Source organism: Lissotriton vulgaris, chromosome 1_1, assembly GCF_964263255.1.
Source record: "Lissotriton vulgaris chromosome 1_1, aLisVul1.2, whole genome shotgun sequence".
In the NCBI taxonomy this organism is placed as follows: domain Eukaryota; kingdom Metazoa; phylum Chordata; class Amphibia; order Caudata; family Salamandridae; genus Lissotriton; species Lissotriton vulgaris.
This window is the reverse complement of record NC_141685.1, coordinates 446,834,197-446,847,716: the sequence shown is the minus strand read 5'-3', so window position 1 is coordinate 446,847,716 and position 13,520 is coordinate 446,834,197. Positions and strand designations below refer to the sequence as shown.

Here is a 13,520-nt window from a genome sequence, read left to right as displayed (position 1 = left end):
TGCTCATTTTGTATCTGTAAGACTTGGACCTCTATAGATACTTCAATGAGATACATGTGGCAAATGAAACTGATGGACTGGTAGAAGCTCTGGAAGATGCCTTATCTAAGGCTAAATAAAAGAGAGTCCGGCAACGTTGACCAGGATGGGTTATGTAGCTCAGCGAGAAATTGTGAGATCAAGAATGGTTGACTCCGAAATACTACAGTCCTAAATCATTATACCACATAGAAAAGTGCTATGAGACACTGAACCGTATCAAAGACGATATATCATACACAACTTTCTTATAATTTTTCTGCCATACTGATTGTCACTATTAATATGTTGTATTCTTTTTCTCTAATAAAAAATAAATAAAAAGACTGAGCATCAAACGAGGAACAAAACCTAATTAAAGTATCTCATCTTTATTCAAAATTTGTTACCAGATTTAAACTAGACCAGATTAATACTGGACATGTACCAGGTATACTGTCATCTAGACAGGATAAGTAATGTCAAGTGACTGATACAAACGTTTTGGGAATTCCTGTAAATGCATCCTCCTGAGAAGAGGTGAATTGAGAAATTAGTTTAATGTTTGGGCAACATAATGAACCTACAACAGTGCTGTGATGGTTAGGTTAACAAACAGCATACCATTGGCTCAGGAATAAAAGGTACACATTTTCATTAAATCCATGCTGGCTAGATTGGGCATTGTCAGCAACCAGTAGAGTTGGACATGCTTTGAGTGAGCTCCCATCCTACAAGCTATGCCCACAAAGTCCTTCGTCATCTGTCTCAGTAGAGACCTAATGGAGACGCTGATGGCAAGCTGAAGGGAGAGTGTAACCCCTCTGAGCTGATCTCTGCTGGAAACTGAGCACAGGTTGACAGACAACTGAAGCGGGGAGGAGAGGTCCATCGCCGTCAAGATAGTGCATGAAGGAATCTGGGAAAACGTCAAAAGACTTCCTCGCTGTCTACGCCAGGAAAGAACACAACTAGAATTGGTGCTGAAAGCCCATTGTGGCTCGAATACTTGCCTATCAAGGCAGGGAGAAATAAAATGTACCTAGTATGATAGTCAGTCATAAGGTAATCCTCTTCCCTGACTACACAGACTGTTTAGACCAGGCAACGTTCCTTCCTAGACATTAAACCGACGGTTCAGGCAACTTGAAATCACGCACATGCTCATATTCCAAGCGACCCTAAAAGTAATGGTGGAAGGAGAATCGCTATTCTCCACGAAGCAGATGAAGCACTGTAATGGGTCAGAAAATTGGCACTAGACAACAGGAAAACATCACTGACCCCTTACCAAACGGGAAAAGGACCAGGAGTCGAAACAGATTCATTTGATTTTGAATATTCAAACCAACATCGGCAGAAATAGCAATGACAAAGGAGGATTTGATCCGAGTAGCAAGTAATTGGGAGACTGCTAACCCATCAGCTGAGAACTCAAAATTCGATTTGGAATCTGAGCAAACAGGAGAAGAGGATGAAGAAGATGGAAACAGATGCTCAAGCCCAGTATTGACCTTGAGAGCAGAAGAAATAATATCATGAACATACTTCAGCAGGAGGAACTTGGTTGGAGTAAATGTGAACTGTAGCATACATATTTGCTTATCTATATCTGCTCTCCAGCCACTATCTGAAATGCCTGGTAATGTTTGTGGTACCCTTACAATGCTGGTGTCCTCCAGCATCTGTAGGGGCGTGGATGAGGGAGGATAGCTGTAATAGACGTGGGGGAACACACAACAGGCTGCTACACTAATGGCTGCTTGCACAGACAACATACTGAGAAAAAGCAACCCCTTCTGAAAACCTCCCTGACATCACAAAATAAGGAGGTATTTATTCCACAGAAAGTTAAGTTAAATATGGGCATAGGTATTTAGATTCTAGGCACCTGGGGAGAATAGTTAAGAGTAGTTGTTTAATGGCACTGAAGTTGGAAGTTCGACTAGCAGACATTGGCTGCTCTGTGTCAGTGAAGCTAGGGGAATGGAAACGGTGTGGCAGCCTCCAGGTATTCGCTCGGTTGGCTTGTTAAATACCGCCAGATTTTGCCTCTCCCACAACTGTAGGAAATAGCAAAAAAGTTTGATAAAGTGAGAGGGCCAATTAATCTATCTAAAAGGCATAGAATCCATGCATATATTAAAAGAAATGGGATATATTTAAATTTCCGCAGGAAACTCATTTAATAAGAGGGGATGGGGAAAATATGAGGAAGAGAAGAAGAGGACCGTTGTTTCACACTCCTACTTTTATTACGCCAGAGGCACATTGCTCTGGATGGATCTCAGTCAGCCCTTTGAGACAACTCAAGACATGCGACCCTGAGGGAAGGTAAACAGTTACAGTGTGAAATTCCGCACTCTGAATATCCCAGTAAGACGCTGTCAGGCCATAGCTCTCTCAAATTGACAATAGCATGGAGCAGATATTGAGACAGGATACCAACATGGTGATAGCAGCTTGAGGCCCTACTAGATGTGCATATCGTGGCACATTTAGAAACACAGTAACTCAGATCTTCACTGCAAATGCTGGCACTACTTGTAGCCCACTGACAGAATGTGTTGCATTCAAAGTGACAGTGAGGGGTACATGCATATGAATGAGACACAACCGTACTGAAAAAAATAAGCCACGTAGCTAGAGAACAGATAAAAAGATCTTGAACAACCTGTCATAAGTGTAGGTGCACAAACACAAGCAACACGAACAAATAAGGCATATATGGGCTCACTAGAGAGACGTACATATCTGAAAGAAACACATTAGTTATAGATTCCTTACCTTAGAACTACCCCCAGGCGTCAGACTGGATCATTAAAGTTTATCGTCAGCAGTACCTCTGCGTGTCGGAAGGTGGCGTCGGTCAGCTCCACGTTTGCCGTTGGTGTTGTGTCGCCGTGATGACATCACGGTAGCTACTTAGACGCTGCTCTCGCGCGCTGACGTCAGTTCTTTCTTTTTCCATGCCAGCCAGCGCATATCCAGAGAGAGCGGCACCTCCAGTCACTTTTTGACTGACGTTCCCTCGACTTTTGTCGACTTCTTTTTTTAAGTCCATCTACTTCTGGTGCACGAGGAATGCCCGGCTTCAAGGCATGCGGTTCCTGTAACCGACTGATGTCGGTGACGGATCCGCACCACGTGTGCCTCTTTTGCCTGGCGCGCGACCACGACCTCAAGTCATGCTCCGACTGTTGGCTCCATGCCGTTCGAGATCCCGGTTACGAGGGAGGATGAGGGACCTGTCACAGAGCCATCACCATTCGTCCAAGTCGTCGAAGTCTTCGCACTCGGGTTGAGTAAGTCGAAGCATAAGAAGAAGTCGAAGAAGCATCGTCGCTCTGACTTCTCCTCATCGGTCGGCTGACCCGAAGAGGGATGCGGGTGGTGCACCTCCCGCGGCTCTGCATGCAGAGCCAGAAGAGTCGACTCTGCTTTTCCCTCCCATCCCGGGACCCGGACCGACTCCTGTCCAGCTTTGTGCGTTCTACGAGGTGATGCATTGCATCTTTGGGTGGGCCAAACCCGCCGGCGCGCCGGCGGGCCCCCCAGACTCGGTTGGAGGGCCTAGGCCTTCTCTGCCGTCTGCTCCAGCCCCGGCGCTGCAGGCTTCCCTTGGAACCAGCTCTTGATCCGGATCGGTGCCGGTTGACCTGATTATGCCTCCACCGGCGCAGCTTCCTCCTGTACCACTACTGCATTCGAAACCGGTCAGCCCCCCCGGCCGGCGTTGACTCCGAGCTCCATCTTGCTGCGGACCCGGAGCCGGACGGGCATCGCCCGATGCTGGATCCGGCACCAAGAGGGGTATTTGTGCCCCTGTTCACTCCTGGGGTCCCTTTTCGAGGATGAAGAAGAGGACTGGGAGGGGGTGTGGTGACCCTCTAACTGACCAAGTGGGTAGGGAACAGGACTGGAGAGAGGAACTGGGGGATGCCAGTGGTCTGGACACCTCCGCTGACCATGGCATGTTGTCTCCTCCTACAGTGGCTACGGAGGAGGGAGCATCATATGCAGTGGTGTTGCGTAGGCCGGCCGAGGCTCTCAACCTCGAAATCCCTACAGTGGCAGTCAGGACTAACCTCCAGACAGAGGTGCTTCGGCCGGCGGCAAGCTCTTCGGAGCCTCTGCTTCTGTTCAATGAGGCCTTTACCGACGTCCTTTTGGGCACCTGGTCCAGGCCCAACACGGGGGTTCCCTAGGATAGGATGATTGCCCGACGCCACAGCCCGGCTCCAGGTGACCCCACTTTCCTCTCCCAACACCCCACCCCGGAGAGCTTGGTGGTCCAAGCCTCTACTTCCAAGTGCGCATTCCCTACCACACCCTCGGAAAGGGAATCCAAGAAGCTGGACCACCTTGGGAAGATTTTCTCTTCCGCCAGCTTGGGACTGCTGCGGTTTACTCCCACTCTGTGTGAGACTCTGTTGCGCAGGTGCTGCCTCAGTGTCCGGTGAGGCCCGGACAGTGCTCTCCCAGGCTATTGCCACCAGGAGGGATGCGGCAAAGTTTACCATTGTTTGTGGGCTGGATATCTACTTGCCTCGAGGTCTCGCTCCCTTTCCAACAAGGGGCCGAGTCCATTTGGTCCTGATGCACCCCAGGTTTCTCGGTTGTTGGTAACACCACAGCAGGTCGTAGGTGTAAGATTTAAGAAAGCCACATCTTTGGTACGCTTTCGGATCTATATTCCACCCTTCCAATACAGTCACACACAGACACTTCACCAACTTTTTGGCTTAGACACAGACCAGAGTCAGGTATAAAGAGATGACAATAGAATGACAGGGAAGAGTTGGCTCCACCCTCTGATGAGGATTACTGGCAAATGGATTTACACAATGCCAGTGGATTTGATACCGTACCCTATACTTGGTCATTCTCCTCCAGAATCTGCAGTGGAGGAAAGTGAAACCTTTGTAATAGTCTGTAGGGGAGCTGCTGAAGTCCTTGATCTCCACTGCATCACAATGGAGGTAGACACAGATGTTACTGAGGCCCTCCACTTTGGCCAGGCACCTACAGAACCTCTTCTTCCCTCAATGAAGCCTTCACTTATATGCTCTTGAGCACATAGACAAAAGCGTGTTCTGGCCCTCTGGTCAATTGCCAAGTCGCAAGAGCGCTAGGCGGCCATGAGTTTTTAACCCTGCATCCAACTCCTGAGAGACTGGTGGTGCAGGCCTCCATCAACATCAACACAGTTAATCTTAATGCCTTTGCATCACGTTTGGGAAGAGAACGTTTTAATCTACCAGCCATGCTTTGAGGTCAGTCAGCGGCAGCTGCCTTCTAGGATATATATATTTTTTTACAGATTTTTATATAGCGTGAACTTGACCCAAAGGTATTGGGTATCAGCGCTTTACATGAGCACCAGTTACGTTACATGAGGGCACATTCATTTTTGTTAGGCACAGGGAAATGAAGTGATTTGTCCGTAATCATAGGATGTTGTTCGTCCTTGCAGAGACTCGAACCTGGTTCCCCAGATTTGAGGTCAACAGCCCTTGCCATTAGGCCAACTCCTCTCCCCAATTATATTAGACTCATATATTCTACGACATGGTTGGTGAGATCTTATCTGCAGTCCCAGAAGATATACGAGCTTGTCATGACCCATACCATTCGGAATGGCTGGGATACGGCCAAGTTTGCTGTCCTCTTGGGCCTAGACACCATTGATTGTATAGGAAAGGCTATTGGGACGAGTGTGGTACTCACTCCCCATGCATGGGTGAGACCATGTTTCCCAGTGATAGCCAAGCATCCTTAATAGACCTGCCCTTCGTTCTTAATGGACATGCCCTGTTTGATGAAAACTATGCACAAATAGAGGTGTGGGGTCCTACTACTAATCAGCCTGGACCTCAATAATCGCAAAACAGAACAAATTGGCTGATCAGGGTTGTTGAAAGCAGATTATGAAACAACACAGCCGAACCGTACTGTGTAGCCAAGAGGTTGTATATTTCCAAACAGATTTATTGTATTCTAGGAATGAATTTGTATTATTTCATCAAAACCCATGACATCAAAGAGACATTCCATCAAAACAGTTAGTGCAAAAACATGGAAGAATATATACAATATATACAAAAATATTACAATTAAGGAAACATACACTTAAGGAAAATACTAAGGTTTTTTTGTGACACCAACTACTATGCTACAAAACAAATTAAATAGCACAATAATTGCAATGTGTACAATTTTTACAATTTATGAGTGAAAAAAAGCCAGTCCTTTGCTAAAAAAAAAACAGTAAGCCAGGCGGATCTGGAAAGGATTTGCCTGCCTGTCTCACAGCACCTGTGGGTAGAGATTTTTAAGAATTGACAGAAAGGGCCCACGTAAGTGGTCTGAATTAGTCCCTAGCTGCACCCTTTGTACTTGACACAGGCTGGGAATAGACCGGCCCTTCGTTCTTAATGGACATGCCCTGTTTGATGAAAAGGCAGACTCAACCCTGGAACGTTTTAAAGAAAAATGAGTCACAGCAGACTTGGGCCTTTCGGACACCAGTCCCGAAACTCCCTTAACAGTTTTGTCCTTTTCAGTTGTATATCAGGGGCTTGGCATATCAACAGAATCATGTCTCATCACCCCCACAGCAGGCCTCCAAGCCCTTTCCAGGTCGGGCCATGAGCCCAACAGGCGATGACCAGGCTATCAGTGTATGTCCCAATCACCTGCCCCTCCGGCAACAACTTCAAACGCTTGTTAGCTGTACACAGCCATCCATTAGGAGGCTGGGTCAGCTATATCTTTCCGAGGTGGCAGAGTATGCACAGATGGGTACTTACTTCAAATTGTTCAACAGGGCCACTATCTGCCATTCCTTTTCGATCCACCATACCATCCTCCTACATCAGAGCTGCTTTCGGAGGACCATCTGTCCATTTTAAGCCAGGAGGTACAGGGCAAAGGAGCCTTAAAGATGGTACTGGCCTCGGTAGTGGGGACTAGATATTATTCTCATTGTATCCTTGTGTCAAAATAGGGAGCTCTTTGTCCTATTTTTGATCTTCTCCTGTTCAACCCTTTCCTGCAGAAGGGCAAATTCAAGATGCTCATGCTATCAGCCCTGGATTCCAGAGACCCAATGGTGGCGTTGGACTTGCAGGATGCCTATTTTCACATCCCTGTCCTGCAGGCCCACAACCCATACCTACAGTCAAGGTTTGCCACAAACACTTTTAGGTTGCTGTTCTCACTTTCAGCCGCGCCAGTGCCCCTCCAGTGTTCACAAAGGTGATTATGTTGACCTCTGCCTATCTTTGGAGGTCAGCGGTCCCAGTCTTCCTGTCGCTCAATGACTGGCCGGTGAAGGCAGGCTTACCACAGCCATTGGGATTCTTCAGTCGCACCTGAACGTCTCACAAAGGATTCTATTCTTTGGGGCTGCACTGGACATGGTAGTGTTCAAGGCTTTCCCCCATGCAGCGAGTCCAGGATATTGAGGATATGATCCTGATGTGTCAGGTTCAGGGTGTTAGTGAGGTTGGCTCTGAGGCTTCTTCATCTGCTGGCCTTGTGCATCCTCCTTGTTCTGTACACCATATGGCATATGAGGGTCCTGCAATGGAACCTGAGGTGCCTCTGAACTTAAAATCAGGGACCGCTCTGTGGCACCGTAGTGGTCTTGCAAGAGACTGCTCAGGATCTGCAATGATGGCTGACAGACTCCACCTGACCTGTGACAAACCACTCTCCAGCCCCCACCCTGAGCTCACAATAGTGAAAGGGTTCAGGGTGGCCACTAGGAAAGGTGAGCAGAGATTTCTGGCCTTCAGCTAAAAGTCAACTTCATTTCAATCTGCTAGAGCTGTGGGTGACCTGAAGGGGAGGTTGGTGTAGGTTCTCACTGGCAAACCCTACCGCCATGTGGTTGCGCAGCAGTCAGGGTGGGGTGGTGGGCCTCTACGCCTTTTGGAGTGGCTTGAGCAACAGAACATTTTTCTGATCACCGGCAACCTAGCGGGGCCCCTGAATGCCTTGTGTAACATAGAAATAGATTTAGGTCTTAACCTAGGCTATTGGCGGGATACGTTAATATGTTTATCAAGCTCTAGATTATGCAAAAAACGTAACTATGTAACTGCGTGCTGCTTGAGATGGCAGGGGAAATACAGGCAGCTGGTTTGACTGCATGCTATGTCCAGCCATGATACAGCACAGATGCACTTGACTTTGGAATGCCCTTCATTAACAATATAAAGAAACATTTGGAAGCAAAAGTGCACACCAGTAACTGTACCTTGCTCCTATTTGTAAAAACCATATCAGCGTAGGAGATAACAGGGTGGAGCAATTAGCATATTCTTTATATTCAGCAATGATTGGTCATGGACCTATCCACTTCATTGTGAATAGGCTTTTTGAAGCAAAAAGCCACGCCTCTTGGCTGTAACAGTGTCCTCATTAAAAGTGTTTTAGACTTCTTGGTTCAAATATATTTTTATGACCATTTATTTTTTTAAATACCACCATCATTGAAGTCCACACATTTGGACCATACTTTGTGACATTTTTAAGTTAAGCAACATGCATTTTCTTTTGGATCATAAATTTGGTTGATTTATTAGTCTTACTATTGTTATTCTGTTACTTTTTACTGCAATAACTTTATTATGTACACTGCGTAATATCCTATATCCTATTCCTAGGGATTTTATGGTGATCGTTTCGGAGAAGATATGGTTGAAATGATTAAGGACTCTAACCCTGTGGATAAATGCAAATTAGACCCTAACAAGGTGAGTTTATTAAGTCCAAAAACACCTGCATACTTAAAGTCTTTTTAATAGAGATTAACAAACAAATTCTTTTCTGCTTTGATTTTTTTTGTTGATAAAATGTCCCACCTGAAATATCACAATCTATATTGTTTGTTGTGACATTGACTCTAATCCCTGACCATTTATATATCCAGAAGGCACTAAAGAGTGACCTCGCCCATCCGTTGTTTCCTTTATTATAATCAGTGTCTTATTTTCCTACTTAGCCAAGCACCGGGAGATTACCTTGTGGGGGTGTGCATTGCTCTGAGAATGATTGTATATAAAATTGCCATCTTTATGGTATAACTTTGTTCTCATTTAAGTAGGTGAATACCTATATGTTTAGTACCACTACCTGTAATCTGTGAAGAATAATGTTCGTGTGTCGGAAAAGGAAGCAAACACCCTCAAATTGCATTGAAATCTAGATAATCAATTACGAGCAATGTCAGATCGGATGTTCAATGTAGTACGCACATGTGCTTGAATATTTAGTGAAACTGTAAGCTTGATAGCCTTTGGCATTTCTAATGTTCAAAATTATACTGTACAGTTGCTTTCATTTGTTGCTGTTCTACATCATTTTAAAGCAAAGGAGACTCACCCTAGAGTGGAGTGTGGGTTCAATCACTGTCTCTAGGAGTAATTATCTTAGAACAGACAAGCAGATATGAATGTGTGTTTTCTCCACTAGTTTTCCAATAACTTGTTAGTGACAATACAAACAATCTCTTGCTCAGTGATTGTTAGTCGTTGGTGTTATGAAGTGCCAGACAAATTACCACTGGAGTGAGTTGTTGCAGAATCTACAACTACAGATGTTCTGCCCACGGTACTAATAAAGTTGCACTTCTCTGCAAAGTGTTTATTTATTTATGTGATGTTTGAGTACTAGAATGTTTGTTTTTATGATCTTGAGTGAACCATATTGTCTTGTTGCACTGATTCACATTGTTGCAATTAAACCAAGATAACTCATTAATATGCAACATTTTGCATTGATAAATGACTTATTTAAAGATCAAAAATTAGCTTATGAAACATATATATCAGAAGATTACGCAGTGTGCCATGGACATAAATGGTTCTGTTAAATACTGTTTTTAAAGGAAGGTTTAATAGTACCCCACATTCCCTCCATTATCTCAAAACCTTACCTATCTTCTGGTACTGAGGATACAAGCATGACAACACAGATATACCCAATAGTGTCATCACTTCTGTGTGCCTCCAGGGCTCTTTGGGTATATATATTTTACAACAGCAATGATTCTACTGGACATTATTTTATATAATGTTGTAACTTACAGGGGCAGGATTAGTTTGCAAGCATTTATTCAGTAACCGTGCAGTGACATAGAATTCTGAATTGACATAAACTACAACAGCAATGTGATAATGTGGAGACACTTAATAGACCAAAGTGATCCAAGAAGAAAGACTCTGACTGATGACGAGGAAACTATTTTTGAGAGACATTCACAAGTCAGCTAAAGTTGTTCAAAGTCACTTTCCTCAATCTACTTGTCGATATTCTTCATTTTGACCCAGGGCCAAACCAATAATGAATGCGTATTTTGAAGTACTGAATAACTCGCCTAAATCCGTGTTGGGTGTACTGTCAAGGGCGCTAGGTAGTTAACATTCAAGTTAAAGATATATGTAAAAAAAAAAGAAATACCCATATAAGAATCAAGGGAATCCTGTATGTTAAAAAGACAGTCTGTGTTTCCTAATGCCCTTGGGGTGATCTATCACGGTTGACTTCTATGTCAAAGAAGCCTAGTATAGGTATCTATAATCAAGCAATACTTTTCACAACTAGATCAGTGATACATTAAAAAACATACTACTAAATAGTGAGAAGCACTAGAAGAGTGTATGTACATCATATTAATCAGCTGGGTATTAATAGCATGTTTAAGAGAAAGGCTGTCATGGAAAGGGAATCAAAGAAATGAGAGTTTCACAATTGCAGCATTGGTCTGTCAGCCATTGCTTAGAATCATTTAGCCTCATAAACTTGGGAATGTCAAGTCCTTGGATGTCCTTGCTTCTGGTAAGAGTCGAACAGTGTTAGAAAGTGAGGCTGTTCATGAGCAGAACTATGAATTTATTCGAGCTATGTTTAAACTGTATTAAAAAGTGAAGGTAAACCCCATACAGATGTATAATAATTGCATTAATGTGGTCATGTTGAGGGACTGCCAGTCAGATACACTTTGGAGTGCATTACTGTCTTTAGAAGCAGAACTGCACAGACGGGGTTACCTGATATTAAGGTATTACCAGCATATAGACCTGAGAGCAGAGTGATATAAAAATCTGAAAACATTTTGAAATCTTTCTCTTCCTGAGAAAGTGTTAGAACATACCGTCAGAAGAGAAAGCAAAGCAAGTGCAAAAGAAAAAGGAAATTAAGATTAAGTAACATGGCATTCGAACTTCAGAATTAGTAAAATCACCTCACGATTGATGGGCGTCGGCCAGGTATGGCAATTTGACGTGTATTAGAGTGTTGTGTTTTGGTGAGTGGAAATACTTGAGCCCTTCTCTAAATTGCATTACTGCTTTCTAAAGATTTTAAAATGTGTGGGTGACAAGATCAAGAAGTGGGGCATCCCAAACAGCATCAGTATGCCATCTAGACAAGTTACTTGTTCAGAAAGGAAGTAAGAAATCTATTGCTTAACCTGTGCTTTAATGTATCTGTCCAAAATGGACACCATATGTATGGATAGTAGAAGCCTTATTTATTCGCATCAACTGAAGTTATTTTTTGTTAATACTCGTAATGGAGTTTCTTGACGTGTTCAATGAGCATGAAACCCACCTTCAGACAGGGAAGTGTTAATGGCAGGCCACAGGTTGAAGACAAAATATGTGTCCCTTCTTGTCAGTTACAGAACTTTGGACAGAAAATCAGGCGGACAGTTTTATAATAAGTTAGACTACTGTAAATTGGCTGAATATCAGACACAGAGAGTCGTCTTGTTGATGGCACTATTTTTTTTTAATGTACGAATGCAGTGCCTTAATAGTTACTCCAAATACACCTGAGAGATCTGAGTAGCATGCATGTCAATGGATGTTTGCTTGATCGGCACTACCCTAATAGAGCTAATCATGCATGTCTGTTATTGCTTGCCTAGTTTGAAATGGCATCTCAGTGAAAGTAATGTCAATCCTGGAGCATATGTGATATTGCTGGAGGCAGTTGGCAATGGTCGCACTTTAAGCAATAGATTAATGCATTTTTTATTCATGCAAACTACAGTAGATGCTCCTCGTACCTGGAGTGCTGTTGAGTAGAATTATTGCAAGCCACAGAAAAGGCTAAATGAATTAGCATGGATAGTAAATCTTCCCTCCTGTCACTATCCATGTTGCTTTGTAAATTTTCCAAATTTATGGCATATGTTTTTTTTCCTTCTTTTAGGCTTTTATTCAGATAACCTATGTGGAACCATTTTTTGACACATATGAAATGAAGGACAGAATAACGTATTTCGACAAGAACTACAATTTACGCCGTTTTATGTATTGTACACCATTTACACTGGATGGACGAGCTCATGGGGACCTTCATGAACAATTTAAGCGCAAGACCATCCTCACCACATCACATGCCTTTCCTTATATTAAAACGAGGATAAATGTCACACACAAAGAAGAGGTGAGTGACATTTTCATATACACTGACATTCCACTTAGATATGAGGCAAAATGTTATTGAGCTTCAAGATGTTTAATCTTTACTAACGTATTGCATAAGATTGAAATATTGTTCAAGTGTTTTTATTTTTATTGAACAGTTCGCCTCTCTCTCCCTCCAGTAAACAGAACAATGGGGGCATTTTACGTGTTGAAATTAATGAAATGCAATTAAAGTTCAATACATACCTCAGTTCAGTCATGCACTAATGTTTTCCCTGGAACATCTGTTGAGAAATAGTTAAATGAAAATAGTCTGAAATTGCAATTCCTTTACTTTAATGAAAGACACCACCAGGATCTTATAATATAGAACATTGCTTGCCCTGCACACTGAGAAATAAGATAAAAGACATGACATTGTTCATTGATATGGTAATTGTAATCTTCATCAAAAAAGTTTGTGTGTGGCTTGCCCAGTGATTTTAACTTTGAAACAACTTGTTTACATTATTCAACATAACTGTGAAATTTTCTTGTAAGTCTGCGTTGATTTTGGCAGAGGTTCGTATCAAATTCCATTAAGGCTATAAATCAGTCATATAGTAATAACCACCAATTTGTTATATATTGTGCATCATAAAACACCTTTGTTGTTTCCTAGCGTTGTAGACAACAGATGTTAATAATATCCAATTTAATGGTACTTCCTTATGGATATTAACCCCTTCGCTGCTTCTGTCGGCCAACGACCGTCACGAGCACTACCTCTGTAATGCTGCGCACGTCCGTTGGCCGACGCGGCCCACCCACTTAAATAAACCGCCGCACTGCGGCAGAATTCACGCCTCGGTAAGCAGTTAAGGTTATGAACAATTATATATATATGTTTACTAAGCCAGTGCTCAATATTTTATTTAATCTCTTTGTGGTGAGATTGTTCTCGTATACATAATTCATACTCTTTACTATCACTGCTTTTTTTTATTGAAGTTTTAGATGAGCATGTACAATGTACAGGGGTAACAGCAGCGAGCTAGTACAGATCAAAAAAGAAGA

The 13,520-nt window shown here is 43.2% G+C and overlaps 1 protein-coding gene across 11 annotated transcripts in view; it reads left to right on the top strand.

Moving 5' to 3' along the window:
• DOCK7 (dedicator of cytokinesis 7) overlaps positions 1 to 13,520 on the top strand; it is an 864,306-nt gene that overhangs the window by 789,496 nt on the left and 61,290 nt on the right. For all 11 annotated transcript variants that reach the window (XM_086953476.1, XM_086953469.1, XM_086953439.1 and 8 more), the window contains 2 exons: positions 8,694 to 8,783; positions 12,247 to 12,483. In XM_086953476.1, coding sequence (XP_086809602.1) covers positions 8,694 to 8,783; positions 12,247 to 12,483 — 327 coding nt within the window. The remainder of the gene's footprint in view (positions 1 to 8,693; positions 8,784 to 12,246; positions 12,484 to 13,520) is intronic.